At 40.5% G+C, this 15,818-nt stretch overlaps 1 protein-coding gene across 3 annotated transcripts in view; it reads right to left on the reverse strand.

Annotated features, from left to right (window-relative positions):
* Nucleotides 1-15,818, reverse strand: part of INO80 (INO80 complex ATPase subunit) — a 57,504-nt gene that overhangs the window by 15,785 nt on the left and 25,901 nt on the right. For all 3 annotated transcript variants that reach the window (XM_081858406.1, XM_081858405.1, XM_081858404.1), the window contains exons 18-26: nucleotides 15,221-15,338; nucleotides 13,498-13,583; nucleotides 12,442-12,609; nucleotides 11,857-11,990; nucleotides 11,208-11,275; nucleotides 10,251-10,344; nucleotides 9,534-9,711; nucleotides 6,645-6,782; nucleotides 1,029-1,254 (exon numbers count right to left, since the gene is read on the reverse strand). In XM_081858406.1, coding sequence (XP_081714532.1) covers nucleotides 1,029-1,254; nucleotides 6,645-6,782; nucleotides 9,534-9,711; nucleotides 10,251-10,344; nucleotides 11,208-11,275; nucleotides 11,857-11,990; nucleotides 12,442-12,609; nucleotides 13,498-13,583; nucleotides 15,221-15,338 — 1,210 coding nt within the window. The remainder of the gene's footprint in view (nucleotides 1-1,028; nucleotides 1,255-6,644; nucleotides 6,783-9,533; nucleotides 9,712-10,250; nucleotides 10,345-11,207; nucleotides 11,276-11,856; nucleotides 11,991-12,441; nucleotides 12,610-13,497; nucleotides 13,584-15,220; nucleotides 15,339-15,818) is intronic.

Raw genomic sequence — 15,818 nt, forward strand, 5'->3', positions numbered from 1 at the left:
TTGGTGTTCTTACATTCCCATTAAAAAACCCCCAGTGAATAACTCTGGAAGTACTATAAATATTTCAACATATTCCACATTAATAGGGGTGTTAGGTAAGTTTTTGCTTGGACACCTCAGGTAAAGGTTGTAAAACAGGCAAACTTGCAATTAAAATGCATGAAGCTGACGGCTGCAAGATCAGAGGCCCAAAATTTATGTGACAATGAACTGATGGGTCAACGTACAAAGTACAGTCGTATCTTGGATCCTGAACACCTTGCAAACCGGGAAGTGAGTATTCCGGTTTGCGAACGTTCTTTGGAACCTGAACACCCAGAGCAGCTTATAATTGGGTGCAGGGAGCTCCTGCAGCCAATCGGAAGCTGCGTCTTGGTTGTCAAACATTTTTGGAAGTCAAACGGACTTCCAGAACGGATTCCGTTCAACAACCAAGGTACGACTGTAAATTTAGTTTTGTGAGCTGCCATACCAAAGAGGTTGAGAATCAATGGTTTGAACAACCTAGCTTTAATAACTGTTTTGAAGCTTATCATATACCTAATGTTAACCACGTTGCTCCTCCTGTAAAGTACTTGCTCAATATCTTTGTTTCTTAGCCTCCTCACTGGTTTTGACAGGAACCAGAAAATAGGGACAGCTGGGATATATGGGAGTGGATGAAAAAGGTAAAGGAAGAAGATCAGTTTGAAAATGCCAGACTAAACTAGTGAGTTGCAGATTTGGTCCAGATACCCAGAATGCTGCAGAGACGAGAATCACAGAATCAGAGTTGAAAGGGACCCTGAGGGTTATCTCAGCACAAGAAAGCTATCAAATAGGCTCAATTAGGTAACCACTGATCGTTCTCTCACACAGCCAACTTTCCTACAAGTTTATTGCAGGAAGATTTCCCCAAAGGAAGTATGAATTATTTCCCAGTTTGTCGTCATTTAATGCATGGGTAGAACATACTAGCATACGTAGATAAGCAAAGTAATATAATCCACGTTGTTATTAAACTATGCAGTTATAGAGCTGTTGCCTACCTGGTATCCTGATGAAAGACCAGCCGTTTTGAGGTCTGACCCCTAATAATCCCCCTGGAAATTCTGGAAAGAACTGAGAGCACCGTTTTAGCCAGCCAGCTGCTAGTTCAGGCGCTCCATGCAATACACATTGCTTTGCTTCAAGGCTTCCTCCGTCTTTAAGTGCTCTGCGCTCATATTCTGCACTCCGATCATTGCAGTAGAAATCCCGTGGCACAGCTGTTACCTGTGGATTAAAAGGGTATAATTATACTGAAAGGATAATGAAAATATTGGCTGAGATTAAATATCAGCAATAAGTGAGGTTCCTTTAGCTATATAGTACTGATTCAAAAACGGTTACAAAACTACTCGATCACTCTTATCTTTCAAGATGACTTGTAACAGTGGCAGATGTCGGCTTCAGTTTAACACTTCTGAAACCTTAGCACCCAATTAGACAGACAAAATTCAGAAGTTATGTGGTTCCTGCCTACAGGGATTCAAATCTATCAAAGTTCAAAGGATATAGGAAAGGACTTGAGAAGGAAAAGGGGGAAAAGGATAGATGGCAAACCAAAGTGTAGTAAAGAAGGAGGAAACACAAGGCTTGATGAAGGAGAGGGAGATGACTTCATATCATATGCAACAGAAAAAGGGAATGGCATGGCATAATGCTTGAGGCGAAGGTAGCTTTAAAATGCCAATCACTGTGCTCATCCTCTCTTTACTGGAGAACCCCACTGGGTATGCTTTGGTTGCTCTGTACTTCTGGATCATCCTTTAACAATTATGTAACGGACTTGAGATTTTGATTTACTCTAGCCTGTTTATACAGTGAAACCACTGGTCAGAATCAATACAGCATGAATTTCACTGATTTAGCATGCAGGAACACACGTTATGTAAATACTATCTGAACTGACTCAAAAATGCAATAGAATCAGAAAAAATGAATTAGCTGGTTTTGAAATTAAACTGCACTTTACTACGAAATAAATTAAAAAATAGTCCAGTAGCACCTTAAGAGACCAACTAAGTTTGTTCTTTACTACAGCAGCCTTCTATTTGTCTATTTTTAATAGCACAACAAACCAGACCAGTTCCTCAGGTACTTGACACTTGGCAAGAGACATGGTAATTATGGAATGCTCATTTAGTGTCAAGGGTGTCTTCTATCTGGCATCTCTGCAAGGCCTTCATACATCTGGTAGTGTCAGCCGTAAGATAAAGGCTGCCTATAAAAATCCTCTTTCCTATTCCTTTTGCAAAGAAGGAATGATCTCTTCTTGAAACTTGATTGCATTTGTGTCTCTGGGAATCAACTGCAGTGATTGTGAGGCTACTCTTCTACACTAGATGTGCAAATGGCATTGGACCTTTAAGCCATCTGAGTGTAGACATGTCGCACAAGGCCCCTACATTAGCATCACAGTATGTGTGCTTGAATTGTAAAAGTCAGGTTTTTTTAACACAGCACTTTCTTTAAACTCAACGCAGTTCTGAGCTATCCAAATGCAAAATTCCATTTCCGTATTTAGAACACTGAGGTCTTCAGTTTATCTTCCTTTGCATGTCACCTTCCCTACTGTCAGCTTCAATATAAATTACCCAGTCAAACAGTGCTGCCAACACAGGAATCTAATCTTTATACCAAAGTAGCTATCTTGGACCATCTCCATCATTTTTAATCTTTGCTGCTATCTGGATGGAGTAGAATGTTAGCCAAACAGCTGTTTCTTCAATGGCTGAATAGCTGAATAGTCTCAAGATAAGGAGTCTGTTCCAGCAGACAAGGTTGCCTTTTGTAAAAAGCTATAGTATTCTCTTATCTCTCCTCAACAGGCTAAAATGCAAGTCCATGGTGCCATCCTGTACAGCAAGTACGTGCTCTCAAATACATTTTCACAGCTAAGCAGTGAAAGCCAAATCAACAACAAGGTAGATACTAGACTCGGTGAGAAAGATAGGGACTGCTGTATAAGCCATAATCATAAGTTACAAACTCTGGTTATCCATCTGCACAGTAGCTGTTCCGGAACATCTGTCATCTAGAGAATTATTCAACAAAATGCAACGACAGTGAAAAAATTATCTTGTATATATGGCAGATTTTTTTTGCCATCTACCTTTTCACATGCAGTCTCTTGCACTATCTTATCTGCTGGTTGGAGGGTCCATCAACCCTTCGCAGCAGATTTTCAAGGGACATGGGGAGACTGACAAAAATACCATCCCCCATTTCCACTGGTGGGAGCATTAATAGAACTCTGTTTATGGTATAATCCTGTCAGCTGAGTCTCACTTAGGATCTAAGCCAATGTTCTTAACAGTAAAAGATAAAAGAGCACTATTAGGTCTGTAATTTATCTCATATGTCTACAAGCATGTTATCAAAGATATTGGGGTACTAAGAATAATTGATCACAGTTGTTCTTTTAGGACAAATAAAAATAAATTGTCCACCAAGATCTCAACTCCTCCTTTCTATGAATAAGACAGACACATCAAACTGTGATATCTTTAAAATCAGAACTTATAAAAAAAAGAGCATGTGAGGTGTGGGAGACAGGGTAAAAACTAGCCTAAGGCACATACACATAGCACCAAATCATGTATTATATACAGTTTTGAAGGGAAATGGTGTGGCAAGATGTACAATGCAACATAGTTGAGACAACGAAAAATCATCCGAAGTCACTTATGGAACACAAGGGTAGAAATTTGGGGGGGGGGTGTGCTTAGTTAAAACACACAGATTGACTCATGTTTGTATAGCAAGTGTGGGGAACAGTTGCCTCCCAGATGTTGCTGAACTACAACTCCTATCACCTTGGCCACTGCCCATGCTTGCTTATGGGAGTTATAGTTCAGCAAGTCTGCAGGGTCAAAGATTTCTCAGCCCTGTTGTAGAGGGACACAAGTGCACACTGTGGAAAGGGGCAGCAATTTAAAAAGTAGCTTTTATCAAAGAAACTGAATGCAACTACAGTAACTTATTTTGGGGGAGTTAACTAACTAGTTGCCAGCTATGAAAAGCCGCAGCTAAGCACTCAACACTTTTTCTAGCAGGATATACAATGCTGCACTGCCATCTTCAGACAAGAGATGGGAAATGAAAAGAGCAAGGTTTAATACACTGAGTCAATACCATCTTTTTCTGACTGACTCATTCACTAAAGAGGGGGGAAATTATGTGCACTGCTTTACATGGAAATGTTTCTATCTCATATTTTCCCTTCTATTACCCATTAAATACAACAGAAGCAAAGTATAAAATATCATGGCTGATACAGGGCTGCAAAACTTTCCTACAGGATAAAAGGCACCTCCTGCAACACAGACACAAGGGGAAGATTAGAAGCATGTTTCCAACTTTAAACTAACCAGAGTTCCTAATTACTTCAGAATTTGGGGAGACTCTTAGTTTGAAATTCTGGTTTGTTCAAACAAGCCAGGATTAAGCCATGGTTTATTATCCTGGCTCGTTCAGATGTTAAAGGAACTTTGGTTACCACATCTGCTAACCAAGTTCTGATCTTCTTGCAGCCATGCCAGAATACTAGAAGGGAAGGTCTTTTATTTGTGTGCACATAACACAAAACTAGGGACACGGGTGGCACTGTGGTCTAAACCACTGAGCCTCTTGGGCTTGCCGATCAGATGGGGTGAGCTCCCGCTGCTCGGTCCCAGCTCCTGCCAACCTAGCAGTTTGAAAGCACGCCAAAAAAGTGCAAGTAGATAAATAGGTACCGCTCCAGCGGGAAGGTAAACAGTGTTTCCATGTGCTGCTCTGGTTTCAGAAGTGGCTTGGTCATGCTGGCCACATGACCTGGAAAAACGCCGGCTCCCTTGGCCTGTAAAGCGAGATGAGCACCGCAACCCCAGAGTCGTCCGTGACTGGACTTAACTGTCAGGGGTCCTTTACCTTTATCACAAAACTATTTCAGAATTGGGCTAACGACATACTGTATATCCCAGGATCATGAGGATAGTAAAATAAGTCATTTTGTATAGAGAACTCTCATGGTATTATTGAAGAATCATTAAAGAGATGATGGGAAGCATATAAAAACTTAGAGCCTAAATTTATATTGCGGCAGGAGTTAGGATCATATTTTGCACTTCCAGATTTGCAGCCATTGATGATACTAATCAGTGCTGTAGGAAAACTGCTGACAGTAGTTCCTAAACTCCCCCCTCCATTGGAAAGGAATTTGCAGACCAGTTTGAGAACCTTTACTACAATTAATGCTCAATAGGCTAAATCTTGGAAGGCATGTGGTGAAGAGTTCAGTAAGGTGGTTCTTATATTTCATTCCTCATATGTCAGCATGAAGGTAGCCATATCTTATTCAGACAATGCACAAATATGTGTTATTACTAAAATAAGTACAGATCAGGAATGGAATGGAACATTTGGGAGGCTTTTGAGATAAGGGTTTTATGCTCCTTGCCTGCTTTTATATGATTATTGCTTCACCATACACTGCAGTATTTATTGCCCTGCTCTTGCTTTCAAATAATTAGCAGACATTATGCTGAGGAGTGTAAGTTAAGGTCAACCAGATGCCTTCACTGGTGGCAGGTATCTCGCTAGACAATCCTCAAACACATTCAGGGTGGGGAGGGTTTTCTGGTAGCAGATGGTTAGCTGTATTTCTGGAGCCACATCTCGTTTATTATGGCCTTTCGTATTATGTTAACAAACAGTGCTTGCAAGAAGCCAAACACTCTCCAAGTTTATTGACTCATAAAAATTAAAGTGAATATGCAATACATGCTCCCCTCTGCCATTTTACTAGGATGTGATCCCTCCACCAAAAAATATTAATTTATATTCATGGAGTTTGTATGAATATATTTCATGGAGTTTCTAGTGCTGAGCACTAGAAATCTGGTATCCTGAAAGGCCAATTCTGCAGCAACAAGTCATTTCCTCTGCAATCCTGTATAAGCTAAATTCCTATGGACTATTAAATACGTTTGAGTTTCTCAGTAGCTTACTGCCTAAGAAATGTAAATGCAGGTCAACAGTTCAGTAACTGAGTTAACTTTAAAAACAAAAGTAGAGAGGGAGAGGAGACTGAGATCAGGAAAGGCTAGGAGAGTCTAAGACAGGATCTCTGTCTCAGTGTTGAGCAGCTATCACATAATACTGTGCTCATTATTTTATTTACTGTAGCGCAATACACATTGGTTCACCCGGGGGGGGGGGGAGAGGGAAGTCTCAATTGCTACTGAAGCCCTGTGAAGAATGTTACTGTTGATGGGAAAGGATTGCATCTGCCCATTTTGCTCCAAGAGACACCTGTGTGTGCAGTGTCAATCTATATGCTTAGGCTTGACCAGTGCAATCTGTGCATTACAAAATTTGAGTGTACAGATTGCATGGATCAGCCATACAAACATGATAGCCAACATATACACATCAGGCAAGGCAGATGTAATCCCATTCTCTTCATCAAATGTGGTATTTCCAATGGATATGAGTTCCTACAGTTAAGCAAAACTAGAATCACTGTTAATGAAATACAAATACAATAAGACACAAACTAAGCGCTCTCTGGAAATATCTGAGAACTGGAAAACGTAATCAGAAGAGGGTAGAAAGGACTTCTTTTTTAAAAGACTTACCCTTGGGCTCACTACAGACAGGAAGGACGGCAGCTCTGTGATTTGACAACACTGTTTCCATGAGGTAGCTGGTCGTTGATGGATGATGTAATCAGAGTAGCCAATTACTGCTTTACAGTGGCCCGTGAACACAAGGTTCTAAAAATTGATGAAATTAAAAATGTTTTGCGAAGTTTTTGAAGAGTTTTTTTCATAGCAGTTGTATCCTAATATCATAAAGGATACAAATGAACAATTCCCAAATATTTAATTTGAAATATGGACCTTTTTTCTGAGAAGACATTCTGAGGCCACTACCACCACTGCTTAATTTTTTCTTCAGCTTTTACAACTAATGAACAACTACATTGGGCAGAATTACAACATGCAATACTACTAAGGAATGATTTCTACTAGAAAAGAGATCAGTTTACATATCCTGTCCTCAGTGTTTAGTTCTGAAAGTTCTAATCCTTAGCCAAAGTACTAGGAGAAATATTTTTTGTGTATACAAGCAAGACTCAACTAACGCTGGGGTTATGTTCTGGGGACAGCACCTAAAGCCAAAATCACATATAGTTGCGTTTGATGGCACAATGTACGCCCCCCTCAGATGTCCACCCACTTTTTAATTTTTGCTAAGTGTGTAAAGTGGAATGCATGTAAGTTGTGAGTTACCTGTATACAGTAGTACCTCGTTTGTGGCCGGGATCCGTTCCAGAGCCCCAGACGCTAGCTGAAAAGGACACAGGGCAAAGCCCTGCACACACGCACAGAGCAGTTTGTGTTTCTGCGCATGCGCGAAGCATGATTTAACAATTCTGCGCATGCGTGAGCGGCAAACCTGGAAGTAACCCGTTCCGGTACTTCCGGGTTTGCCACAGACGTTCGCCGGAATGGATGCTAGATGAGGCGGACGTTCGCATAGGTATTACTGTATACAAACATGTAAACACAGACACTAAGTCCTTATAGCTCTCATGCAATCTGGTTTTCATATGATTGCCCATGGGAATATGTGAGATTGCCAGTGGTTGTGAGCAAGAAAGACGAGCCTGCTGAATCAGGTCAACGGTCCTCTAGTTCAGAAGCTGACTAGATGCCTTTTGTAGTCCTGCAAGCTACAATCCAGCTACAAGCACAACTGCACTCTGCCCAGCTGTATTCAGAGGCATAATGCCTGCAGGGCGCATATGGAAGCAGCAGTTGCATAAACTGCTTCTATGCAGAGATATATATGTAGAAGTTTTTTAAAACTGCAAGGACCAACTCTTTGTAATTAAAGGTTCTCTCACTCATCCTGGTCAAGCTAACAGTACCTGAAGTACACCGGAAACCTGTTCAAGTTTCCTTTATGCATTATTCACTCTAGTCACTAAATTTAGACGAAAAACAAGTCACACAATGTCCTCCTTGTAATGTAATGCTAAACCTTGGGCTCACACTCTCCCCAAGTCTTTGGTGGAGTCATGAGGAGAAATAAGCTTTTGTTTCTGCTTAAGATTAACTGCAGTTTGTCATGCCATTCCAACCCAGACAAACTGTAGTCCATCTTAACTACAGTTAAGATGAAACAGGCCCATTTTGAACCATAACTTTTGAAGCTGGCTTGCTTCAACTAACCACAGTTAATATCAACCAAAGTTTAGGGTTTGGTTAGAAGAATAAACTGCAGTTAACATAAAACAGAAACTTTAGATCTCCTTCTTGCAGTCCCTCACTGGAGGGGGAGAAAGAAGGGAAGAGCACAAAAGTCTGAGGTGCACTGTAGTAATATTAAACCCCCGTTTAGCACTGCATCTGAATGCAGCCATTAACTATTGCTAATCTTTGTTGTAAAAGGAGCACCAGTCAGTAGTTTAATGATTCAAACACTATGTACATAGAATAATGATCTTCCAAAGATGTGTCATACGAACCTAACAAAGCAGGGACTAAATGGTCTGGTGGGCTACTGGAACGTGAGACACAGTAATTTTACAAACGGTTGGTCCAGAAAGATACACTTCAAAAGCCAAAATGGTTGCTCTTAGCTTGGTTTTGATCCCTTCTCTTCACAAGCTCTACCACGCAAAAAACTATACAGGCTTTAGGGATTACAACTGCCAGATCCTGCAAAAGTGGGACTGTTAGTGATCCCTTTTCTACCATTAAATGCTGGAGCGAGAAGGAAGTCATTACAGCATATGATATAGGGATATTATTTCCAACCTGTGACATAAAGTTAGTTATTACCCCTTTCTTTAACAGTCTGAGATTACATTTATTATTTAAAGTGATGGTGGGTGGGGGCAGTTATAGCACAACCTTTTCCCCTAACTGGATGAACAGAAAGCATAGACCATCTTTTAACTGCATATGCTAATTGAGCATCCCTACATTACAGGTTTCTATTATTCTTTTTATGCAAGGTCTTTCTGCCCCTAATGCAAAGTTGGCATGGGGACAAGAGTTCAAATTCATTCAAAACCAAAACATTTGAACAAAAGGATTGCCTGGTGCAGAATCTTATTTTATTGTAATGCCAAATGGTTAACACAGGTTATGTGTGGGTGGGCTGGAAATGCTTTTCCAGCTTAAAAATATTTTTAGATACTTAATACTATTATATGCTGCTGCAGGTTTAACACTGATGCGTCTTACCACTTTCAATGGTTCTAATTTTTCCACACCGAGAAGCTTCAGTATTGGGTAGGATGTAAATAACGTGATTAAGTAACTAAATAGCCTAGAGTATACACAACCCTGACCACATTATTCCACTGCAAGATATCTCTCTCTCTCTCTCTCTCTCTCTCTCTCTCTCATCTATCTTTTTCTTTTTTTCTTTCTTGCTTGCTTGCTTGCTTTCTGTACAATTTCATTTAACTCAAGCAGTTTGACTTGCATGCAGCTGAAAGTATTGCTTACCTGCAGCAAAGTGCAGCTGTGCAAGTTGGGGGAGGAGAGTGGGAAATCGACATCCAGCAGGAAATCTTTATTCTTCAGACGCCGGGTCTTATGCTGGTCATCTTCCTCTGGTTCCCTCCAGAAACGAAAGTGGTGGAGCCTGTAGGCGGCTTTCAGAGACAGGAAAAGAGCTAACCATCTGAAAGAAATCACAGTAGACATTCTTATTCATACCTCTGCGAATGAGGACTTAAATACAGGCATACCTCATTTTTTTGTGTCTCACAGATATTGCTCCTTGCGAGGACGCGTGTGCAGCTGCAGGCAGCCCGGCTGCTTCCAGGGAAGCGAAGCTCACCACCACCCCTCTTCTGGCCATGGGAGTGGAACTGGTTAGGGCTGGAGACAGGTTTGTCCCCTCCTCCCTTGCAGCCAGGGGGCCCCTGGCTTAACAGACTACAGTATAGTGTACACATAGTGCACACATTTTATATAACAACAGCAATGGATTGCTTCCCTTGTTGTTGTTGTTGTTATCACTATGACCATTTTTAATGCCTGATTATAGGTTTTGTAATTGTCCAGTATTCCAGCATGGAATATATATAACTATCAGCTGTAAACATTTTGCAATGACAGATACATGCACCCATTTTTCCAGCCTATTTATATGCAAGTGATTTTTGAAAGAACCCCCCGCCCCAGTCATTGTTTTAAGATTCAAACAGAATTGCTCACCTGGCTAGATGTCCCTGATGCATGAGGTTAGCAATCTCTGCTGGAGAAACATCAATAAACCGTAGGAAAGAGAAACAACTCTCTTCTTCAGCACCTATAAAAGTGACACAGCTTGGAATAAGCATCTGCTACAGGAAACAACAGACATAATACAGTGCTGAAAAATGCAGATTCCATCTTCTTAGTACCAAGCTACAAAAGTACCATTATACTGGGTGCTAATATGTTCTAAATTGAAGTACAGTCGTACCTTGGATCCCAAATGCCTTGCAAGTCGAATGTTTTGGCTCCCAAACACCGCAAACCCTTAAGTGAGTGTTCTGGTTTGTGAACGTTCTTTGGAACCCAAATGTCCAACATGACTTCTGCTTGGCTACAGGAGCTTCCTGCAGCCAACTGGAAGCTGCGCCTTGGTTTCCGAACGTTTTGGAAGTCAAACGGACTTCCAGAATGGATTCCGTTCGACTTCCGAGGTACGACTGTACTATGTTCAGTTCTGAACAGACTAGTTTAAGATCAATCTCATTAAATGAGAAGAATTTAAAAAACAGAGCTCTGAAAAATGAAGTATTTGCAAGATAAACCAATAGAAGGAAAAGCTCTTGGGGGAAGCAGTGATGGCATACACCAATAGATTTAAGAAGACAGCAGGGGGTCAGACTAGAAGCCCCTTTAGGGCTCTACAATTGCTCTACATTTCTAAGGTGAGTTCTAAGGTGAATGATTGTTCATTTATTGAAGAGAGGGTGATAAAGATTTCATCTACAGCAAGGAAATTTGGGTTAAGCATTAAGAACACCGAAGTGTAAAACAGTTCAGGAACGGAATAATCAATCTAGAAGGCACTGCCTTCCTTGGAACTTCAATTAAAATAAAAATTCTAATCCTAGTGCCAATAAAATGTCTTCCTTCACATAATGAAAAGAGCTAACTTCACCCTTATGTTTTTCAACCTACCTCTCCTATGGAAGAGAGACTGCTGGATGTGGTCTGGAGCAAAAGGAGAAAGTAAAAACTGCAACCACCTATAAATTGACAGAAGAATAAAAATGGGACAATTTAAACATATATTAATTAACTCCTGTTCAATGTTTTGTTTCTTTTGTATGCTACCCTTCCTCTAAGGAGCTCAGAACATTGTTTTTGCCTAACAATGCTGTGAGGGAGATTAAGCTTCTATTCAGTCACAACAGCTAAAATCCATGAGTTCTCAATTGTTTTCTAGAGGCTACAATCACTCTACCAGGGAAGATCCCAAAATGGCTTCAAAAAGTACAAAGAAACCTCCTCCATGTTGCCCAGAGAAAGGACTTCCTTGTTTGTTTTGAAGCCATTTTTTAGTCTTCCCTGGTGCATTTGTGACTTATTATTTCTCTACATCCCATTAACCATAGCTGTGAGTAGCTGATTTTTCACAAAGGAATTGGTTGGAATGGTCCCTACATATTTTGCTCTGTATCTCTCAGTCTACAGGGTCTTCAGACTTGCTTTTAAAAAAGGAAACAAAAAATGAAAGGTTAGAATCTGGATCCCCTGCTGGCTCTGGGCCCAGTATAGTAGGTTCACCTGTATCTTCCCTCTTGGCAGGTCTGCCAACATTGCTTACCTGTCCCGTGAGTGGTTAAACACCCTGATTTGCCCATGGCGGTAGAGAAACTTTGAAATCTGGTATGGCTTTACTGAAATGTGAAATGGAGACCAAGTTTCTTGTCGTTCAAAGAGTTCTGGGTGATTGCAGACCTATACAGAAAATTTAAGTCATCAGAAACTGCAGAGGAGTTTCTACACAACAACCTGTGTATCAATTCTTCATAATAGCTGGAAAAAAACCTGGACAAGTTGTGAAGCATGTCCTTAATAGGACTACTTGATTAAAAGTGGTTTGAACATCGTAATTTTAAAAGTTAATCATTTTAGGCTAGGCACATGTGAAATCTAGGCAATATAACTGTGTTCTCGATTGCCCATCCTGCTTTCTTTCCAAAGGATTCACTCTTCCCAGCACAAATTAATTTGTATTGTGTGAAATGGCTAGAACCGCAGCTGTGACCTATTAGCTGCAGCATACAGTCACAACTAAAGACTGACTGCAACTTGTTCAGTGTTGCACTTGAATGTAGGTATCTGGTCATTTTTGCTGAAGTGATCATCAGACAACCATATCAGTGTAACCAGTGTTCGCAAATCTCACCTTCCGGAACTGCATGACTAGATTCATGAGGCTACTGGTAGTGTTCTGTGCTTGCTGGGTTGTACCCATGGACGACTGCAAAAGGTCATCAATAGAAATTTTGTTCTTCAAAGCCTGGTACAGTAATTTTTGCCGGCTGGTTTGCTGGCAATACATAAGGATCTCAATCTTAAAGAGAAAGAGAGAAAGAGATTGAAGCATATTCAACTGTTATTGAGAGAAGCCAATAGCAGAGCCAGGTTCAACCCATACACAATCCATGAATGACTGTAGTGGATAGGGCACTCACAGCCAGCACAACCTGATTAAAATTAAAAGAAGGCCCTCCTTGATAAAAAATATTTTTAAAGAGTGCACAAGACAGAGAATGTAGAGATGGGGCTTGCTAGATTTCCCCTGGGAGGGAACAGCATGGATGAGGTGGCAGGTACTTTCAAAACTGAAATCTAGAAGCAGGGAAATAAAACAGAGAGGCAGGGAATGGAAACTAAGCCAACAAATGTTATTTGTGAGATATCATGATGCATTATAGTCAATGTTATGGAATAGGCATAATTTTGTGGACTGAAAAATGCTAACAGTAGCTGCATGACAGAGCATCAGCCTAGATACTCTGGGTATGATAATGCAAAGTCTTCTTTGGACTTTTAAGTCTGATTTTGCAACATTTGATTGTTGCGCTGAAATGCTGCTCATTGCAAATAAAAAGCAAAACCAAAATCCACCCCTACAATTACTACATCGACAATAAAAAACTAGGTTTCACTACTTTCATTTTCATTTTGTCGTATCTTATAACTGCTAGCAGTGACCAGTTTATAAAACTGAAGTGATGCAGCCAAAGTGATGCAGCCAAGGTCTCGGATGTGCGAATGAGCGCATTCTGATAACTGACAAAAAGGTTTGGATACACAAGCTGACAACGCAGCATCTGCTCATTAACTGACTTTGCTTTGTAAGCTTTAAGGATTTTTAGGGTCATATTTTATATGAATGTACAAGTTTTGAGAGAAGTTAACAACGTGAGCGGAAACAGAATTTAATTCTGTTTGGCACCTTATCTGACAGCTCGTTTTCCACATCTTTTTTGATTCTCCTCAACATGAAGGGCTTCAGGATCATGTGCAAGCGAGAAAGCTGATCTGAAATTTGATGAGAAAGAAACAACAACCTATGATTAAAAACTTGTCAGTTTGCATTTCTTAGTAAAGAAAGTGTGGATCTGATGTGTAGAGATCTTTCCTATTCTAATTCATTCAAGAGGGTTCTGGAAGCTTCTCTGTGTGAAATAAACAAGCAAAAGGTTCATGTTGTTTAGGCTATTCCTTCAGAGAAGTTGAGTACAGCTGGCTTAAACTGGTTGTGTTATCTTTTTTTGTCAAGGTCATGCTATGATAATAGGCTAGGAGGAGTCTGGGTCTCTCTCTTTTCTATCTCTTTCCTTCTGGTGTGCTGCTCTGTACAAAGCATGCTTAATGTTAAGATTTAGTCTTATTATAAGTTATTATAAGTTTCAGTTAAGTCTACTGCAAGTGGACTTCATATGGACAGTGCCAATCCTGAATGTATTGGATTTGTGACCATTATGCTCATTTGCCTTCAGTAGCAGTAAAGCTCTGCTGGATGAAATATTAGAAGAAGAGTTTGGATTTGATATCCCACTTTATCACTACCCAAAGGAGTCTCAAAGCAGCTAACATTCTCCTTTCCCCTCCTCCCCCACAACAAACACTCTGTGAGGTGAGTGATGCTGAGAGACTTCAAAGAAGTGTGACTGGCCTAAGGTCACCCAGCAGCTGCATGTGGAGGAGCGGAGATGTGAACCCAGTTCACCAGATTACGAGTCTACCACTCTTAACCACTACACCACACTGGCTTTATTAATTGCCTCTGGTCTATTTTTGGCGAATCCTGCAATGTGTTTAAGTTTTCAGTCTGCTAACTATACAGTTGTACCTTGGAAGTCAAACAGAATCCATTCAAGAAGTCCGTTTGACTTCCAAAATGTTTGAAAACCAAATTGCGGCTTCTGATTGGCTGCATCAGGAGCTGTGGAAGCCCCGTCGGACGTTCGGGTTCCAAAAGAACATTCGCAAACTGGAGCAATCACTTCCAGGTATGCGGGATTCGGGAGCCAAAATGTCCGAGTTCCAGGGCGTTTGGGATCCAGGGTACGACTGTACATTAGAATTCTGCTCTGGATTGATATTGAATAGAATTCATGACAAAACTAGGTTCTACTATTTTAGTTGTCATTTAGCCAAATTTAACAGTTGTGCCAGCAGTGACCAGCTCATAAAACTGAAGTGATGCAGTCTATGTCTGGAAACTACTAATAAGCACTGACAATTTAAGTTTTGAAAATAACATGAAGTCATAATTAGTAGTTGCAAAGAACCTTATCTTCCATAAATGTGTCTAATCCCCTTTGAAAGGTATCCAATTTGGTGTCCATCACTAGATCCTGTAGGATTGAATAGTCAAGTTTATCTATATGTTGACCTATGAAGTATTTCACTATCCCAAATCTCAGAACCTGCAGTATTCTCCTTCCCTATGTGAAAAACTGCTACTGCTGCTCTTTCCAAAAACTCATCTGTAGTCTTATCTCAGCTTCCACAAGAACAATCCTTAGCAGCACATATTATTAAGTCTATCTGAAAGTAGAGTTAAAAAGCAATTAAGGAACAGTTAACAATTCATTTTGGTCACTGCGGGCAGTTCTGCTCAAGCTGCAGAATTCTCATGCAGAAAAGACAGATTCCTGCACAATACTCACTCTCATCAATGGCTGATTTGTTCTCCGCATGGCTTTCGATATCTTTAGAAAACCATTCATTGAATTCCTCGTGCGAGTCAAACAGTGTTGGCATAATGAAATGAAGCAAAGCCCAGAGCTGCAACGTAAGAGCAAAAGTAAGTACTAGAAGTTAGCCCACCAAGTAAGTAAACTATAGAGTCTTGCCAGTAACCCTGTCGCCACTTAAAAGGAAGCCTTTCAATAACTATGACAGAGAAGCCCAGCTCCACATCTGATAGTAGGGTGAAACAGGTCTTTCCCTTTTCTAGTTCCAAACCCAACCACTAGGATAAAGCTATGGGCACAGAGGGAACTCCAAAAAGAAAGGTCAGCAAGAGTGCAACTATGCAGATTCCACGAAAATAATTCTGTTTTCTATGAAAGGTGAGACACACATGTCTGGGTCACTAGCAAGCTTCTCTGCTAGGAGACGAGAACATGGTGCTGTAAATAAAGAAGCAAGACACAGAATAACAATCTTCCAGATGCATAAAGAAAGTGCCCTGTGATTCAAATGCAGAATTAAGCTCTTCTGCCAATTCTCCCACCCTTCATAGTAAATTTTCAGTAGATGTAT

Source organism: Podarcis erhardii, assembly GCF_964252035.2.
Source record: "Podarcis erhardii genome assembly, chromosome: 1".
NCBI lineage: Eukaryota > Metazoa > Chordata > Lepidosauria > Squamata > Lacertidae > Podarcis > Podarcis erhardii.